The sequence below is a fragment of the Bos indicus x Bos taurus genome, chromosome 4 (genome assembly GCF_003369695.1).
Source record: "Bos indicus x Bos taurus breed Angus x Brahman F1 hybrid chromosome 4, Bos_hybrid_MaternalHap_v2.0, whole genome shotgun sequence".
Classification (NCBI taxonomy): Eukaryota; Metazoa; Chordata; class Mammalia; order Artiodactyla; family Bovidae; genus Bos; species Bos indicus x Bos taurus.
Window position 1 is genome coordinate 100,581,139 of NC_040079.1, and position 21,035 is coordinate 100,602,173.

Sequence of the window (21,035 nt, forward strand, 5' to 3'; positions counted from 1 at the left end):
TCCAATTAACTTATTTAAAATTTTACAGTTACTAATGCAAAGAGCTGTTGCCAGCCATCAAGATGCTCATAAAAACATGTAAGAAAGATAAGACACAGGTGTTAAATGATAACTGTATGTGGTTCAAAATTTATACACTAAATTTTATGCTAAAGTATCCAAAGCTTTTACACGTGTTCAGCTTGCTGTTACTTTAAAAATTTCATCTTCTTTAATACTAAGGTTTTCAGCAGTGGAAAGTAAGGACTTTCTCAGGAGAATACTTTCCTACTATTGACAGCAATAATAGTCAAGTTGTCGTCTTTGTTGCTTATCTCAATCTTCTGTCTTTCCTCTTCCATTTCAGTTAGCATGTTATCTGCTAGTGTAATTTAATGTCCCCCTCATATGGACACTTTACCTTCTAATCTATAAAATATTACATTATTTGAGAGTCAACTTTCTATCAGGAAACTTCTTTGAGGACACAGACCATGTCTTCATTTTAGTGTTCTACTCAACATCTATTGCCCAGTGCCTTACCTCATTAGTTGCTCAATGGATATATGTTGAAAAAATTAACCTGATCATGGTTCAAGAGTAGGACAAGGAGTCACAAAGACCACAAAACATGGAAAGACTGAAATATCCATGTAGCCAATTTTTACTGCTTAATATAAAGAACTATTCAACTCAGGAATAAATACGACCAAAGCACTCACGTAAAAGGTAATTCCCTACAATTTTGACAACTGTGAAGAAAACGTAACTTCAATTCATGTTCTTATATACTACAAACAAAAGTTCATCTTTCCTGCACTCTGAAAGCTTACCTAAGAGGACAAAATTAATTAAAGATCAAACCACTGAGGCTGAGAATTGTGTTGTATGCATTACAAGTCACTATCTACCTTCTACATGATGTGAGATAAAGCTGAAAATAAGCAAAATCAAAGAAGATAAAATAACTACAGAATTACTGGGATCTCTAAAGGTGTGAGAAAGCACTTAAGTGTTAAAACTAGAATATTATTAAATCGTAAAACAGTCTGTCTGATCAGTTCAGTTCAGTCACTCAGTAGTGTCTGACTCTTTGCAACCCCGTGAACCGCAACATGCCAGGCCTCCCTGTCCATCACCAACTCCCAGAGCTGACCCAAACTCATGTCCATTGAGTCGGTGATGCCATCCAACCATCTCATCCTCTGTCATCCCCTTCTCCTCCTGCCCTCAATTTTTCCCAGCATCAAGGTCTTTTCAAATGAGTCAGCTTTTCGCATTAGGTGGCCAAAGTACTGGAATTTCAACCTCAACATCAGTCCTTCCAATGAACACCCAGGACTGATCTCCTTTAGGATGGACTGGTTGGATCTTCTTGCAGTCCAAAGGACTGAAAGTAAATGTATCACTTATCAGTAAAACAGCAACCCACAAGGTCAACAGTATTACAAGTTGTTCTGGCTCAATGACAGAGACACAAACTTGAAAGGTAGAAGAAAGAAAAATAAACTACTTGAAATTAGTAAAAAAAAAAAAGTACTATAATAAAAAGTCATAGTTGAAAGATATTACATTGTCTTATGTAATGTAAGAATCAAAGGGAAAACAATATATGAAGTATGGTCATTTTACATTTAAAGGTGGAAAGAAAAGGGAGTAAGGAGTGGGGTGGGGGAAGGAGTCTGGAAGTGTTACTTTTTATGGCACGTACCACATGCGAAGTATCACTACATTAAGCTGTAGTAGGTTATTATGCTAGATCGTCTGTGGTCAATTTGGCAGACACACCACCAACACTACCACCTCCTTGTTTATGCAGTCTAAGGCTGGAAACCACACTTCCCACAATATCCTGGTCTGTACAGTTTCATGACAGCACCTCATATTTGAAGCAGATAAGTAAAGTGAAGGCCAGTTTTCCTCAAGAAGTAACAGGGCTCAGGTGCTTGGTTTTTTCAGATGCAGCAGCCCTGCAGACCTTTACATCAGCTCCCACTTCACAGTCCTGACAGGTTTTGCAGACCTTCCCACAAATACTAACTTTTCTACCCACTTACTACCAGTGATGTTCAGGCTGAGGTCTTCACCAAAGTTCTCTGATCTAATGTCAGCTCCTACCCTCTGCTCAGTGCTTCAGGATGATTTCACTGACAGTCTCTTTGATGTTCAGCAGAGCTCCTTCAATCTATGGTGATCTTTTCTTGACATTTAGGCCCTCAACTGTGGTATAAGGCCAAAATTCTTTATAGAATGCCTTCCATTCTCCGGACCAAATCCTTAGTTACTAAGCTGCTGGAACCATGAAGGTCCTGTGATTCTAGCCCAGCAAAGTCCAGGAAAGGATCTTGTCTAGAAAGGCAGCCTAATAAAGTAATTAAAGGGCTCAGGACCTAGTAGTTAAATCTGATTCTTGGTTCTACCACTTTGAAGCTGTATGTTCTTAGATAGGTAACTTAAATTCTCTGCCTCGGTTTCTCCTTTGGCAGTGATATTAGCAATGGCAATGATATTAGTAACTAATTCATAGAATAGCTATGACAAATGAATAAATATTAAATACATACTAAAGAATAGTAAAGTTTATTAAAATATGCTTTTCAACCCTCTTCCTTCTTTAAACTTACTCCTCCTATTTGTACCCAGTAATAATAGAGAATAATGGTTACTAAGACACTGAAATACTGGAGATGGGATATTTATGAGCCAATGGAAGAAGTGTTACAAAGTCTTATCTCTGGAGCAGGAAACCATATGTGAAGAATTTTATAAAATCAGATCATTCCTGTTTTATTTATTAATACTTGAATTATATGCTATGTGTCTTGAACCATCTCCATACTACTTTTCTGTATGACTCATTCATCATTTTTTTTCTTGTTCTCTGACAGATACACCTATAGAAATGTCAAATAATCAAAGTTCAAAATATATACTCTTCTAATAAAGATAGATTCAAGGCATGTGAATTAGGTTGGAGAAAGAGAATGCTGGGAAAAGAGTTATAACAGACTTTGGATTTTTAAACTTCTTACAACAAAAAAAAGTATTCATATTACATTTATAGTTAAAACTCAATTAAAAAATTATTCTTTCAGAATGATGAATTTCAGAAACACTGATAATTTAGCAATTAAATATGCGATAACATTAAAATACAAAACAGAATCTCCATGTTTTATAGGAAGGATATTTTCTGAAAGTATACTATCTCCATTCTTATACAAATACCTCTTTTAACCCATTAAAAAAAAAAAAAAAACACTAAATCTTTACCGCTATAATTTTTTTCAAGTAACTTTTCTGGTTAATCTTTTTATGATCTTTGGGTAGAAAATATTTCTAATAGAAAAAAATTGTACTGAGACTACTTGCTTTGAAAAGCATCTAGATCTTATTAAATCTACTGTCTCAAAACATGATACATCCTTTCAGATTTCTATATATTCTTATTAAGGAAATCAGAGTAGAATGAAATAAAAAATGACTTTCTTCAGTATCCAAATAATAAAAATAAAGTAAGGTTTAACAAAGTGTTCTACTCCCTGTTGCACCCTTTGGTCATGACAAATGGCAATTGCCTGTCAGCAGGAAAAGTGGATGCCATTTTTCTAGTAGTAGCTTCGTTTTGCACCAAAGAGGCACTGGAGCACACAGACTGAGTCTATGGGCTCATCTTTCTTAACAGTGATCAAACCAAGTGAACAAATCAAAAAGATATTCATTGCTTAATCAAAAAAGTTGAGATGCAATAAGCCAAATGTTTTAGGTTCAATTTGGGATAACTAGTTAGGAAAGGGAAAAAAATGTAAAAAAAAACCGCCATGCACTTCTCCAATTTCACTCAATACTCCTTTTTTCCCACAGCAGGTTGCACAGTACTCAATGCGGTAGAAAAAATACAAACCAAAATAGAGAACAGTAAAATAAACATATACTGGTAGCTCACGTATACACATGCCATCAGTGTACTTATTGCTTTGCTGCTTCTAATTTTTTCTTTTCTGATTTTTTAAAATATCAATTTCCTGAAGGTAAAATAATCTGCAAATGTTTTATTAACTTCTACAGCATTATACTGTGATTGACAAGAGGGCTGCCAACACTCCTGCACAAGCTTGAAAAGGAAAACAGTTCACACCCAATTGAAAGTACAAAAAAAACAGTGTTAAATGTAATATTTAATGTGAAGGAACTCAGTTTTGAGAGTCAGTAAGTGGATATGTGTCTGGCTGCTCATAGGTAACACTATGCTGTGGAAAGACACATGACCATTCTGGTACCAGATGAGAGTACCACATTCCCAACTATGTTATCTAATGATCAAATGTTTTTACAACTATTTCATTTGCACCACAACTAAATGCTCTTCTACAGACCTCAGAAAAGACACTACTTCTTAATTTAGCTGCTGCTGCTGCTGCTAAGCCACTTCAGTCGTGTCCGACTCTGTGCAACCCCATAGACGGCAGCCCACCAGGCTCCCCCGTCCCTGGGATTCTCCAGGCAAGAACACTGGAGTGGGTTACCATTTCCTTCTCCAATGCAGGAAAGTGAAAAGTGAAAGTGAAGTCGCTCAGTCCTGTCCGACCCTCAGCGACCCCATGGACTGCAGCCTTCCAGGCTCCTCCGTCCATGGGATTTTCCAGGCAAGAGTGCTGGAGTGGGGTGCCAGCTATCTGGGTTCAATTCCTATTCTTCTTACTATCTGTAAGATCACAGGTAAATTACTGCAGGTTTCTGTGCCTGAGTAATACAGAAGTTATAATACCTAAATACTAATTTTTTTAAGGGGGAGTAGGATGGAGGATTACTACAGTGTCTGGTATATGATCAATCCTCAGAAAAAGTAAGGTATTATTACTATTAAACTATTTTATGTAAGAGTAAACATACTCACATCCACTTCTGATTTACCTACCTTTGAAAAATAGGAAGAAATATAAAATAATAACGTAGTTGGATTCGTTAGCAGTATAGATAAAAAGACGTTAAATTATTACCAGAAACACACTAGTATTTACAAACACTCCAACACATGAAGGCCTTCCTTCTCCCTTTTACTCCCTTACTACCATGACGCTATTTTTAAACATAAAGATATAAAGTATATTTATAAAGTATGTTTATAAAGTATAAAAGGAGAGAAATTAATAACAGAGGATAAGGAAACTAATCAATAAAAATGGAACTTCAATCTATAGCAGCTCTGATCATTTTTTATTTTCGATGGTTCTTGGACAATTCCACAGAGACAGACATCAAAATAAGAGATTAAAGTTCTGTCCACTTAATTATACTATAAAGTCTTAATTTTTAAAAAATAAAATCATTCTAACAGAATATCAATTCATACACCCCACAATATGGGTTTCTGAAAGAAGATGAAATCATTTCAACTAGCATGAAAGAACCCCAAACTACTTTCTAAAAATTGTGCTATCACTATAATCCAATGGAACATAATAAATTTAACAGAAATGGAAACTTGGAGAACAAATGATCATTTGAACTGTTTTACTGAGTGAGATACTATTTTGAAATGAGAAACTGAAGTTTAAGGTCTGTCATGAATCCTCTATGTCACAAGGGTAAAATTTTCTTCAAAATTTTGACAGAATAATATGACTACTGTAAAATGAACTTTTACACAAAGAAACTAGAGACAAAGAATTTCATGAAAGGCACTGGACTAAACTGGAAAACTCAAAAACGTTCTTGTAATTCTAGGCTAAAAAGGAGACAGGTAAATCAGAAAAAAATGGAATCTTGTTTTATCTTAAATAATGGACACACAAATATCACTATAATATGTACAAAATTTCCCTCTATATGATAACTCCAAAGTTAATGGTAATATCATTCCTAAAGATTTCTTCAAACAATAAAGAAACTAGAAAAAGTGTTTCCTAAGAAGATAATCTATGCAAACACAGACATAAGAAGTAATAACAGCTTTTTCTCTAAGATCTTAAGAACAGCTGCAGATAATAGCATCAAAAGTTACAGAAGAATATTTTAGAAATAGAAATAAAATGGCTTATTTAAAGAAATAAAATTCTCTCTAGTTCATCTGTAAACAAAATACATTTGTGAAATCTAAAAAATGTTTTAAACTAGAGGAAATTATAAGAAAAACTATTTCAAGTTGATCAATTTAGAGCACCCAAAACTACATATTTCAATTATCTAAAAGATAACAATTCCCAGATTCGCCTCATCAATTTCAAATGAATCTATAACACAAAACTGAATGAAATAATCTAGGTTATTTCTCTTAAAATCTTTTAAGTGATTATAATATAGATGGATATTACAGATTAAAAAAAAAAAACTTTTCAAAAAACTATTACTGTAAGGGAAAGAAAAAATTAAGACTAAAACCAAACAGACAACAAAACAGATGAATTTGACAACTATCCCTAAAAGTATATTTACATCTCCTTTAGGGATAGGCAGATTTGTAAAATGTGCCTGCCTTGGCTCAAGGTAAGAAAGTGAAAAATGTCTCCCCTAAGAATTCATAACTGCAAGCCATTGTTCATGGCTTTGGAGTAGAAATTAACGATATTCATGTAGTGGAAGAGACACACAGGACAAACTTTTATTAAAATGGCCTTAGGCTGGTAGAGCTCCCAGGCACCTGGTAATAACTAACATAAATGTTTTCTGGAAAAACTTTTTAAAACTCTGACCTGAGAGAATTTTTTATAAGAATAGGCTAACAACCTGATAGAAAAGCTGAATAAGATTTGTACACACAACCAACCAAAAATATATAGATGCTCTAAGTCAACTAAGTATTGAGAGAAATGCAAAATAAAATGCCTCTACTATTTACATATATCACACTGGAAAGCATTATAACACTGGACAAACCAAGTTTGGCAGAAAAAGTAACATTACTCATTGCTAGTGTAAGTGTAACCTGGTTTGGAAAATATTGCACTTACCCAGCAAAACTGGGTGCCAATATCCTATAACTAAGCAAACCCATGCTTTGCTATATACCCTAACTCCTTGTTACCAAGCTGCAGAAGAGATTTAGAATAATATTTAAAGTGAGGTTGTTTATAAAAGCGAAAAGATGGAGGGCTTCCCTGGTGGCTCAGAATTCACCTGCAAATGCAGGAGACACATGTTTGGTCTTTCATATGGGAAGATCCACATTCCATGGAGCAACAAAGCTTGTGCATCACAACTATTGAGTACGACTGAGCGACTTCACTCACTCACTCACTCTAGAGCCCGGGAACCACAAGCCCAGCCAAAAACTGAAGCCCGTGAACTCTAGAGCATGTGCTCTGCAACACAAAAGCCATCAGAATGAGAAGCCCTCACACCACAACTAGAGAGTAGCCCCTGCTTGCCACAACTAGAGAAAAGCCCACATAGCAATAAAGACCCAGCAGAGCTAAAAATAAATAAATAAAATTATTATAAGTAAAAAAGTGGAAACAAAACTGCCAAACTACTACTTTGCCAACAAAGGTCCGTCTAGTCAAGGCTATGGTTTCTCCAGTAGTCATGTATGGATGTGACAGTTTAACTATAAAGAAAGCTGAGCACCGAAGAATTGATGCTTTTGAACTGTGGTGTTGGAGAAGACTCTTGAGAGTCCCTTAGACTGCAAGGAGATCTAACCAGTCCATCCTAAAGGAGATCAGTCCTGGGTGTTCACTGGAGGGACTGATGTTGAAGCTGAAACTCCAATACTTTGGCCACTTGATGTGGAGAGCTGACTCATTTGAAAAGACCCTGATGCTGGGAAAGATTGAGGGCAGGAGGAGAAAGGGATGACAGAGAATGAGATGGTTGGATGGCATCACCGACTCAATGGACATGAGTTTGGGTCGGCTCTGGGAGTTGGTGATGGACAGGGAGGCCTGGCGGGTTGCAGTTCATGGGGTCCCAAAGAGTCGAACATGACTGAGCAACTGAACTGAACTGAACTGTTAATGATCTATTTTCAATAAAAAAATGACATACTGGTGAAAATAAATGAGCTACAATTACACATATCAGCATGTATGAATCAATCAAGGTAAAGTTGGTCAAAGTATCAAATAATGGGGAAAAAACAGTTTGACTCAATTTACGCAAAATTCACACTGTGCAAAACTATGTATTACTTATGAATACACACACACACACGATGGTGGTAGTTTAGTCACTAAGTCCAGTCTGACCCTTGTTACCCCACCACACTGTAGCCCACCAGGCTCCTCTGTCCATGGCATTTCCCAGGCAAGAATACTGGAGTGGGTTGCCATTTCCTTCTCCAATATACATACATAAATACATATAAAAAATGGAGTGAATAAAAGACACAAACTTGAGAAAGGAGGTTATCTCTAGACTACATGGATGGTGAAGTGAGTCCTCAGGGATTCAAAGGTGACTTCATAGGTTTTGGTAATGTTCTATCTTTAAAGTGGGTTTGTGAACACAATAGATCTTCATTATTACTGTACTTTGCATTGAATATGTAAACTATACATTCTCAGGTGTAACTAGTATAGTATATTTCATAATATAAAACAGTAAACTGTTAAGAAAAACCAAAAGCAATATATTTCTTTCATTGGCTACTGAGTATACGCTTGCCCTTTGTCTTTCTCACCCTTTAAATTTTGACCTCAGAGTTTTGTAAGGGTTATTATGACTACTAGGGAATAAATTACCGTGTTTCTTATTGGAATCTTCTTGGGTTCTGGAGGCATATCCTGTGGAACAAATTTCACTGGTTCCTTAATCTGCCTCCTTGATCGTTTGGTCCCATCTGGTAAGGTTTCCATGGCCATCTCTGCTTCCATGTCACTGCTCCCTGCCTGGTCACATTCAGAACACTGCCTACATAAAGAAAAAAATATTATTTCATACATTTATTTTTACCTTCCAGCATTAGCCATGGTTTCTATAAATACAAAATGCAGGTATATGTTTAGAATATATGAAAATGTACACAGGAACATGTGACCATAGTCATATAATGACCATACATACAGAAAAGCACATACATTCCTTTAAGAGAAACAACAATACATGTAAAATGTCCAAAGCAATTTCATGTATCCCTAATAAGTATCATAAAAACACATGTAATACTGCCATATATTTATGTGAATGAATGTAAGAGGCCCAGTACTGATTAAAAAGATAGTTTTCCTTAGGAAATCATGATTTTTCCTCAAATGATATACATTGTGACACCAGAAAATCAAAGTCATTCTTTGACCAACTCTATTTGTCACAGCTATAATATCCTTGCATCTTAATTAATGGCAAGCTGTGCTGAATATACCAACAAGAAAATTCTGTAAAAATTCATACCTCTCATTCATTAGCACTGTAATTTAATACCAAATTAGTATTTATTTTAACAGCTTTAAATTTTGAACTCCAATAACAGAATTAAATACAAAGTATCATGTGTGGCTAATACAAATGCACTATTCAGTTCAGTTCAGTTCAGTCGCTCAGTCGTGTCTGACTCTTTGCGACCCCATGAATCGCAGCACGCCAGGCCTCCCTGTCCATCACCAACTCCTAGAGTTCACTCAGACTCACGTCCATCGACTCAGTGATGCCATCCAGCCATCTCATCCTCTGTCGTCCCCTTCTTCTCCTGCCTCCAATCCCCCCCAGCATCAGAGTCTTTTCCAATGAGTCAACTCTTCGCATGAGGTGGCCAAAGTACTGGAGTTTCAGCTTTAGCATCATTCCTTCCAAAGAACACCCAGGACTGATCTCCTTTAGAATGGACTGGTTGGATCTCCTTGCAGTCCAAGGGATTCTCAAGAGTCTTCTCCAACACCACAGTTCAAAAGCATCAATTCTTCGGCGCTCAGCCTTCTTCACAGTCCAACTCTCACATGCATACATGACCACTGGAAAAACCATAGCCTTGACTAGACAGACCTTTGTTGGCAAAGTAATGTCTCTGCTTTTAAATATGCTATCTAGGTTGGTCATAACTTTCCTTCCAAGGAGTAATCATCTTTTAATTTCATGGCTGCAATCACCATCTGCAGTGATTTTGGAGCCCAAAAAATATAGTTTGACACTGTTTCCACTGTTTCCCCATCTATTTCCCATGAAGTGATGGGACCAGATGCCATGATCTTTGTTTTCTTAATGTTGAGCTTTAAGCCAACTTTTTCACTCTCCTCTTTCACTTTCATCAAGAGGCTTTTGAGTTCCTCTTCACTTTCTGCCATAAGGGTGGTGTCATCTGCATATCTGAGGTTATTGATATTTCTCCTGGCAATCTTGATTCCAGCTTGTGCTTCTTCCAGCCCAGCGTTTCTCATGATGTACTCTCTGCATATAAGTTAAATAAGCAGGGTAACAATATACAGCCTTGACGTACTCCTTTTCCTATTTGGAACCAGTCTGTTGTTCCACGTCCAGTTCTAACCATTGCTTCCTGACCTGCATATAGGTTTCTCAAGAGGCAGGTCAGGTGGTCTGGTATTCCCATCTCTTTCAGAATTTTCTATTGGTAACATGCAATTAAAATTTAAGGTATTACTTTTAATATCTTAAAATTTCCATTTAAGCAAAAATTTTAACACTAAAAAATTTGACCAGTAGGAGTCAATTATCACTAGTTACTAAAGATTTTTATATAACTGTTGTTAAAAACCAAGCACTTTATTCTTTGGATTCCTAGATTAACATCAAATAAAAATATTTTTAACATACACGCATTTCTGTGATATGGAAACAAGTATCTTTTTAGAATGAATCACTGTAGGGACTTTTTTGTTTGTTTTTTAAGCGACTTGTTTCCTCTTTTGTTTCTCAGTTTGTAACTATATTCCTTGTCAGGATAGTCTCTAGCTTCTCAAGCTCATCCCCACCAAAGGTTAATACATTTAGGTGACAAAGAAACTTGCTTTAGAGCACTCAGATAAACAAAAATGTTATGCTCTGAAAACCACAAAACACTGAACAACTCAGAAAAATCTAAAAAATATCTAACTGCTAAGGCAGAAATTTATTTCTATTTCAAGGCAACTGCCACACGATACTTGTAGTACATAAACTCAATACAGATGAAAACACTATTTGCAGCTCTTTCAACAATCTGTTAAACACTATAGTCCTCATTTTATAAATAGCCTTTAAAATATGAAAAAGCAGCTCTGCTACCATAACTGGTACACAAGATCCTAAGAAATAGGATGTTTAAAGTAATAATAATGAAAATTCATGTTAGGAATTTATGCCAAAGGACTACCTTCATACTGAAATACTAAGAGATTTTTCTCAGTTTGCTATATATTCTTGATCCTTAGCACTATACACTCCAACTTATGTTAAGGAGGTTTTTAAATCTTTATTATTAAAGGGAAACAATTTCATTGTTTATGTGTGCTGTGTGCTTAGGCACTCAGTCACGTGCGACTCTTTGCGACCCCATGGACAGTAGTCCACCAGGCTCCTCTGTCCATGGGGATTCTCCAGGTAAGAATAGTGGAGTGGGTTGCCATTTCCTTCTCCAATATACCTAAATAAATACATATAAAAAATGGAGTGAAGCCCTTTTAAAAATCTTTATTATTAAAGAAAAACAACGTCATTGTACAATAATGCTAAAACACATCCATGATTATGACAAAGTTCCCTGGCCCTGAAGACTACCAAACTGGTTTTCAACTTAGAAACGCACATAGGATACTTATTAACACTGCTGATATTCTAATACGTGACAGCAGTTTCTCTTAAATTCTGGTTTCAAAAGCACTCACAAATCAGAAGTAATACATCCCACTATATTTGAAAAGAGTTGACCAGTATGACTGTCTCCAGGCAAATTGATAAAAGAGCACTATGAAAAAGAAGGGCTTCTCTCATAGCTCAGCTGGTGAAGAGTCCACCTGCAATGCAGGAGACCCCAGTTTGATTCCTGGGTCGGGAAGATCCACTAGAGAAGGGATAGACTACCCACTCCAGTATTCTTGGGCTTCCCTCGCGGCTCAGCTGGTAAAGAATCCACCTGCAATGCAGGAGACCTGGGATCAATCCCTGGGTTGGGAAGATCCCCTGGACAAGGGAAAGGCTACAGACATCAGTATTCTGGACTGGAGAATTCCATAGACTATATAGTCCATGGGGTCGCAAAGAGTCGGACATGACTGAGAGACTTCCGCTTCACTTCATGAAAAAGTAATCATGTGAAAATGGTGAAAGAATGTGAGATTCTTAATAAAATGGACAGACGTAGGTTTATGAAATAAAACAATGAGGTCAGAAAATATGCTTTAATGTATTTGATAAATAAACACCTTTTTGTACAGATTATCATTTAAGATTGGGGTCTAGTCATGTAAAATTTGTATAAAAAGAATAGTCATGTGCCTTCCAAAGCTCTCCGTGACCTATATTCTTCCTATACAGAATCAATCTATTAGAATTTGAACATCTGTCTTTCTCTTGGATTAAAATTAAGGAAAGAATAAAACTTATAAGTATCATAAACTTTTATCAAACATCTGTAGTGATTCCACATGCCTAAGTTAATGAAAAAATTCAAAAACGTAAGTCAAATGTTTCTAGATTTACAAAGAATGGTTGAATTTTAATACACAACTAGCCACAAGTAAAGCCTTTGGTGACACTAATTTGAAAACAAAATACTAAACTACATTTAAAGCATGAATATGGAGGCAAATTCTTAATAAAGAACAAAAATAAAGAATTTGAAAAAATGTTATAATAAAGAGAATTATAAACACACTAAACAGAATTCATGCCTTAAGAAACCACTGCTAAGATATTAAAATAGCCTCAATTAACTTAAATTCATTTATCAAAAAATTTGCTACATCTCTATACATATAATACTGTAATAAACATTTATGTCTGAAGTATTCTTACCACAAAAAATGATAACTATGTGAGGTGACAAATATGCTAATTAGCTTGATTGTGGTGATTATTTCACAGTGTATACATATATTAAATCATTATGTTGCAAACCTTAATATACACAACTTTTAAATGCCAATATGTCAATATTATTGGAAAACATTATAAAATTTTCAATTAAAAATATACTGAAAACTTTATTATGCATCAAATATGTTCTAATACTTCATCTAATACTGTTGAAACTAAGAGCAACACCAGTTCTAACATGTACATGCTCTTCAGTTTACTTACCAATAACTGTTTTTGGTCTTTCTTGGCATCCTCGTAAGAGGAGGGTCCAGACATCCAAGATGGTAATGCAGTTTACAGGTATCACACAATAAAAGAAGATGCTGATCATGGTTCTTCTTACAAATTCCACAACTTTGATAAAGGCAGCAGCAATAAAGGATTAGAATAATAATTATCATAGTGAATAGTTAATTTACGGCATATTTTTAAATTTTCAAAATTTCATTGTGATTTAACTTAATATATTTCTTTAACTGAAATCAAATACTTTTTTTAATAACACATATCTTTTTATAATGGCAAGAATCTAAATACTTTTGAGAATGTAGAATAGTTTAGATCTATTATAAATTTAAATTTTGCTGGAGTCAAACTATTCAGAGAAGGGCATATGTTAGGTATTTATTCTAACATCATCTTAATCTTCTTTATTACTTAAAGCCCATGTAACATCAGACCAAATTTTCTCTAGGAACAAATATTAAACAAAAATAGTTTTCAATTTTCTACCTCTCTAAAACTACAAAGAAGTTACTTTACAAACGAAATTCTGTTTATTTTCTACCATTAACTGTAAATCTTTCAAAGAACCTTCAACGTGTAAATAAGCTACATATGTTAAGTCTTTTTACAGAATCAGACTTTGAGTCTTAAAAATATACCAATTGATATTTATTATAAAGAACTGGAAGTTTTATTATTATTGTTGCCATTGTTTTAGATTTTTGATTGTTCTTAAGAAATCTAACTTTTCTTGTGCAAAAGGTCAACTACTCCTGAGAGCACAAACACCATGATCTACAATCCAGGGTGTACTTATATTAGGAATGTGAAGGGTGAGGAAAAAGTTGAGATCCTAAAAAAGCCATAAGTATACAGAAAAAGTAATGATGTTTGAATTTTAAATAATCTTAGAAAAAAAATCAAATATATACATATACAACAAAGACCAATCAATACTTGGTCTCAAAGTTGCTCAGAGTAAAAATGAAAAATTACTAAACTGTATCCTGAAACAAAAATGAGCTGTAGTGATGAAAAGTCAGAAGCATAAGTAATAAGCCTGACGGTTTCAAATGAAACAGTTTTATCTGGAAAAGCTAGACTGTGACAGTGCTAGTCTTTATAAAGTCCAGTATAGATACTAGTGAGCTTGTCCCACATTTCAAGGAAGTTAATTGCTATTACCTATGGAGAAAGCCTCCAAGCTAGAAGAGAAAGTAGTTATTGAGACAGATACTGTTGTTGCTATTTCTGAGAAAGAAAGAGATTGTGGGGAGAATATGTATACACTTACATAAGCATATTTACTTGTGTGTGTGAACAGATTTGTGTGTGTATGGATACACACAAACATACTTGCATCTTCTAAACTTTTCTCAATGAGTTTCATCAGCTACATGGAAAAAAAGTAAGATCCAAACCTACTGGTATGGAAAGAAATCTTAATAACTATATAAAACTGTTACAATGGTGAACACTGTAAAATACTGAGCCAAAAAAAAAAGAACAAAAATATTTGGGGAAATGAAATTACTACAACTGAGCACAGAGAGAAAAAAAATGTAGACAGATTCAAATCTAAAACTTATCTTCATTATCCACCCCTACCACTGTACAAAGGCAGTAATTCAAACTATAATATCCAACACTACCTAAAAACACATGTAAACCTCTAAAACTCACTCCAGCAAAATAAAATATAAATGTCCATTTATCTAACACACTGTTTAAACTATTTAAGAAAATACTCACGTACATTACTTAAAACTCACTTTCCAATTCTCTAAAGAGGGGTTTCCATGGAGTTTGTGCACATATAACCAGTTACTTAAAGTATACAAAAAGTGATTTATCATTAAAAGAGGAGCGACTCTATCCTATCATCATTCAGTCTGGGAAGTATTTTTGATGAAGGTATTAATAAAATGAACTTCAAACACATTTGACTTTAAATTCTGATATAAACATAATTCATTCACAAATATTTAAAGCATCTTGCTACTAAAAAGTATTCATTTAAAAATATACTGTATTAATCTGTCAAAATTTCATTACTTGCCTATAAAGTACTGCAGGAAGAGTAGACGCCTTTTGTGTGCCCCCTTCTTTTTTACTTGGTTTTCTCTCCTTGGGTGCTCGCAAAATTGCCGGTATGTTCAACTTCTATTGATTTGAACAAATGCAGTTTATTTTGTTTTCAGAGAAAAAATATAAAGCAACATTTTTCTTTATGCGCCGTTCAAGTCAACTAATATGCTAGGATCTTGAGGGGGAAATGTTTTAAAGCTTTTACACTGGCAAAAAGGACTAAAATGAGTTTTTGTCTCATAGCCACTGCTGTGAGAAGCCTATAATTACATACTTTCACCAATTTTCTCTGGACCACTAAAACACTGTGAAAATTAAACTCCTACTTTAGCTTTAAAAGTGAAAGACAAGGACAAGAATTCAAGACTTGAAAAAAAAAAAAAGAACACGACAAAAAGAGTATTGAGGCCGTTTATTTTCTTAAACACCACAGCTACACTGGTGCTCCAAAGGTTAATTAGAAAAATTATCTTATTGGACCAAACTCTTCACAAAGCGAATTAGATTCTCTTTGGGTTTCTACTAATCTGTAGTATACTAGCTTCTCAGACAGCAACCATCTATCAAAGTCATTTCTCAGTGGCCCAGTGGGCCCGCATCAGTTCAACCAACCGGAAAAAAAGTGTCCTGCAAGTGGTACAAACGAATTCTACTTCTCCTGTGTATTTTACATTTGCACACAGAAATGCATGTGCTTCTGTTTCAAGTGATTTAATAAATTAAAATGCTCTTTCATAACTTATACTAAATAGATTCTTATGAGACAAACTTGCAAATCTGGCCAAAAGATAATGCTAGCTTGCCAAATAAACTAATAGGCTTGTATTCAATATTAATTTCACTAAATATAAAACATAAAACACTATAATCTTCCAAATATTCACCAACAGCCTATCAATAGAAACAAAGGTCAACTGTGCATACATAACTACTCATCCTCACCTCTTATGTTATTCATTATACTATATGCCACATACACCCTTTTCACAAAAGAAGCATCTTCAAAGCTAGCATGGCATAATACATATCAGTATGTATTACTTTCTAAAATAATGTGTCCACACAACCTATATAACGAATTTGGCTCTTTATAAACCTTTAAAATAAGTACCACAAAAAATATCTATTCTTTAAAAACCTTCCTTCACAAATAAAACTATTTCCATGGTGAAAAGACCACAGCGAGTCTCCATTATTCTTAAAAAAATAACTTAAATTATTCAAATGAATTATTAATTTAAGAACTAAATACACAGTACTAAAAAAAGCATTCAAAGAAATCCATTTGGCAATGATTGTTCTTTACAATACCAAGAACTTTAATAGGCTCAATATGTTCAAGGATAAAGTAATTTCTTTCATAATTAAAATAAAACTAATGAAGGGAAAAACTACACTTTAACATTAAATTTCAAAAACCATTCCTTATAAGTTCAAAACCCATCAACATGAAAAAAAATTCGTTTTCCTTTTACATTTCCCCCATTAAAAAAAACAACAACTACTTATAGCACAAGAATAGGACAGAAGAAATGTGGCAAGGAATCTAAAACCGCTGCATAGAGGCAGAAGAATATGGTAGGAGTAACTCATGCTTCAAATCTTAGCTTCATCACAAATGACAGGTCAATCAGTTAGAGCAAATGAAAAAATTTTGCAAACAAGATAGCTGTTAAAACAACCATATTAAGCTACAGGTTCTCAGTAGGCAGCTTGCAAAGCTCTAGATGCATTTCAGGCAGAAACCATTATCCCAGAGGATTAGTTGGCCCTGATTAAACAGAATTCTTCAGTTAGTGAAGTGACAGTTGTATTAGAGATCCAATCTTTGAAATCATACAGAAAGCAAGAAGAGAAGGAGAGAGCAATTGGAAAGAAACTAACCTGCCCTGTGATTCTGCCTAGTAAGGCCCATATTCCTTGTCCTTCACTTCGAAGTTTTCCATTCATGTTTTGTAGTTCTTCCAAAGATTCACAGAGCTATAATGTGAACAATTCAAATTAGTAGACCATTACAATATTCAGTAACATATTTGAAAATAAAAATAATTTATCAATGTCCAAAATATCTACATTTCTATTCCACATATATTTAACACATTCAAGTTACAATACACTGAAAAATGAAAGTCTCCAACTATTTAAGAAGCACCAACAAAAAGTAAACATTTTATGTTAGCATTTTACTAATAATGATACTTACATATTCTATAATAGTTTACTATATAATTTCACAGACACACTAATTAACCCTTATGAGTGTATCAAAGTGCACTCCCACCATTTTTCCAACAAGAAAATGATATATATCAATAAGTCAATCCTGGGGACCTCCCTGCGGTCCAGTGGTTAAGAATCTGCCTTTCAATGAAGGGGACGCAGATTTGATCTCTGGTTGGAGAATTAAGATCTTACATGCCTCAGGTCAAGTGAGCCTGAGTTCTGCAACTAGAGAAGCCCACATGCCGCATTACTGAGCCCTCGTACCCAAAGATGACCCAGCACAGCCAAAAGAAACAAAAGTCAATCCAGATTTTTCTTATGTTACTTATTATCTCACATTTAGTCACAACTTGCTTTTATACATTTCTTCATGAACTTCTTCATCTTTAGAATGAAGATATAGAAGATAAATTTTAATCAGGAGATTTTTTTTTTTAATCAAAAGTAACAAAACAATTTAAGAAAAACAGTAATTCAAAAGTAAGTTTTAAAGTTTTCTATAACTTAGAAAGATAAATGGAGTCAGACTTGGGCCTCAAACCCCAACTCTATGCCTTGACTACCTTTGCGAACCTGGGCAAATTACTTCACCTGTTTAGGATTCAGTTTACGCTTCTGAAAAAGGGAGCAGAAATCATAAGACACATTATAAAGCTGAAGTGAGAATGAGATGAGTTAACACAAGTAAAAATGCTCAAAACTGTGCCTGGCACATAGAAAGTACTCAGTGTTAGTGACGGTAATGAAGATAACGAGGGGTCGGAATTACAGACAAGTCGTAGAAACTCCAGAGGAATTTCAAAATGAAACATAAGGAATCATCAGTAAGATGTAATTACATTACGTTGTTTGTTTTACCTTATTATATTCCACATGAAGCTTTTCTTGTTCATTCTCTAATTTATCCTTTATATTCTTTTGTTCAGCCATATTCTCCTGAATTTGAATCATGCGCATATTTCTCTCTAGTTAAATTAAATATCCAATTTTAGTTTAGAAGAAAATAAAAGCTGATATACAAAATACACAAAGGAAGAAGCTAGCCATAGAGATGACCACATGGATAAACCTAGACACTTTTAACTCTACTCACAAATACATTAAATTAGCATTTTACAACAATCCACAACTTATTAGGAAAATAAACATACTTGATATATGTAGCAAGACTAGTAAATTTCTAAACATTGACAGTATATCAAATATTTCTATCAGCAAACTGTTCTCAATGAAAACGTGCATGCATCAGGGCCTATACTGACCGAAATAATAATTCACAAAATCAGCAGTGAGAGCAGGTTGCTTATGCTTTCTCCTTCCATCCACACTAGAACTAGTATCTGAATTGTCCACTGGGAAGATATCTGTACTGATTCCCATGAGTTCTGCTTTCCGCATAAGTTTGCGAATGGCTGAAGCACTGCTAGTGAGTGGTCTGGGCAATTTTTCCCTCGGAACCCAGGCCTGGGGTCTGGTGGATCGAGCTAGTTCTGCTTTGGCACGATACTGCTGAAGCCGGGCATTGATCCTTGCCTATAAAAGAAACGTACACAAATTTTAAAAGATATTAAAATGGAACATACTTATGATTTTTATTTCCATACTTAGCAAGAGTAAGGATGATCAGAAGTTCCTCTATTGCGGCAAATTATATCTATCCACAGTCCTTAATATCCACAGCATAATTCTTGGGTTACGATAAATGAGGTCTACCCCTAGTTAACAACTGCCCTAGCCTATGATTAGTTGTCAAAAACTAGTATAATTAAGCTGAGGTTTCTCAACTAGCCTTGTACTAGTCTTCATTAATTTACTTAATTTACAAACAAATATATTTTATGACAGGCAAACTAATCAAAGTCTTTGCACATATGAATCTTAGAACAGACTGAAAAAAAGATGTGGTCAACATATTGCACTGATAGAATAATTTCCTCTAAGCCACATTCTTTAATGTATTAGAAACATGTTTTATAAATGACTGCTTTGTTGAGACTAGATGATGAGTAATGTATTCAACCACAAACTAGACTCTCCATTTACCTTAATGACAGTCCACTTTCTAGATAATTTCACAATTACACTAACCAAATTTCACAATTATACATCATATATCAAAGATGCATGAGATCTTAAATTTCTAACTTCTTTTTTTTTGGCCAGGCTATACAGCTTGTGGGATCTTAGCTCTGTTACCAGGGATCAAACTGGAGCCCTCAGCAGTAAGAGCACAGAGTCCTAACCACTGAACCACCAGGGAATTCCCTGAAATCTATACCCTTGAAAGAAAAAAACACAAGTTTTGGAATGAGTCTCATACCTGTGCTTCTGGTGATAACTGCTTCTCTCTCTCTTGTAAAGACATTTTACAATAGGATTGTAGAGCCAAGTAGTTTTTTCTCTTCCACTTTCTGTCTAACCTATCTGCATGTTGCTTACAATAAGCAAAAAATGGATCTGCTATATCCTATATAAAAAAACAGAGAGGGGGAAATGAACATTTTTACTCCAAAGGGCCATTTTAAAAAAAGCCATAAGAGATAATATTTCCTTTTTGAAGAATATACCACAGTGCTGGTTATTCCTAAAAATAAATTACAAAATTAAGTTTTATACATAATGATAAAAATCGCTGCTTTAGGAACTTAATCTATATACCAAATTCAAATTAACAATTTTTTTTCTTTATACAGCCTTGTGGATTTAAAAAATACTGAAATCAAAACTTATGCATTACATTAAGTTATACTTGTTACCTAAAAAAAAATCACTGTTTAAAACAAACAAGATATTAATAGGCATAGGTAGAAATCATCATTAAAGTTATTAATACATAGATTAATATTATAAAACAACAACATATCTAGAAAATATAGGACTAGTCAACAATAGGGCATTTCTAACTGACGAGAAATGCACAGGCAAACTCTACCTGGGATAAAACTAGATTAAGAAGGCCAGGCCTTATGGAAGGGGAGTTTAGGGGAGAATGGATACACATATATGTATGGCTGAGTCCCTTCACTGTTTACCAGAAATTATCACAGTATTGTTTGTTTATCAGCTATACCCTAATACAAAATAAGATGTTTAAAAAAAAAAGGCCAGGCCTTGTCAATAAAACACTTCAGATATTGTCTTTAACTCTTTACAAAATTCTAAAACCTCAAATGGAAACACAGCCGTCTCACAGTCTCATTTTATGGTACTACCTTAATGGGTACATATTCATAAATAATAGGATACAAAAACATAAAAGGAAATCTACTATCAAAAATAGGAAAAAATTGTAAATATGTAGGCAAAAAAAAAGCATTCTGCAATGTGACTAGCCAGCAAAGTAACAAGTAGTTCATTCTTCAGGTCTGTCCCAAAGAGAAAAACAGATAAGCTGCTCATACGGTTTTTACCTGAGTTACGTTAGAGTCTCTTAGTAAGGTGGGGTTTTACAACCCAAAGAGAACTGATGATGCTAACAAAAGTAGAAACAAATGAGAAGTACAAAAAGAAAAATCATCATATAGTAAAACCAAAGTGTCCTTAACATTAAAAACATCAAAGTATATAACGCAACT

General features: G+C 34.5%; 1 protein-coding gene across 13 annotated transcripts in view; it reads right to left on the reverse strand.

Moving 5' to 3' along the window:
- The window catches only part of PHF14 (PHD finger protein 14), a 239,355-nt gene that overhangs the window by 162,283 nt on the left and 56,037 nt on the right, over positions 1-21,035 (reverse strand). For all 13 annotated transcript variants that reach the window (XR_003510849.1, XR_003510848.1, XR_003510846.1 and 10 more), the window contains exons 8-14: positions 19,781-19,927; positions 18,723-18,993; positions 18,319-18,425; positions 17,122-17,217; positions 15,209-15,312; positions 13,147-13,278; positions 8,661-8,829 (exon numbers count right to left, since the gene is read on the reverse strand). Coding sequence is in view for 7 of the 13 variants with exons in the window: in XM_027540052.1 (XP_027395853.1) it covers positions 8,661-8,829; positions 13,147-13,278; positions 15,209-15,312; positions 17,122-17,217; positions 18,319-18,425; positions 18,723-18,993; positions 19,781-19,927 (1,026 nt within the window). In the remaining 6 variants the exon portion in view is untranslated. The remainder of the gene's footprint in view (positions 1-8,660; positions 8,830-13,146; positions 13,279-15,208; positions 15,313-17,121; positions 17,218-18,318; positions 18,426-18,722; positions 18,994-19,780; positions 19,928-21,035) is intronic.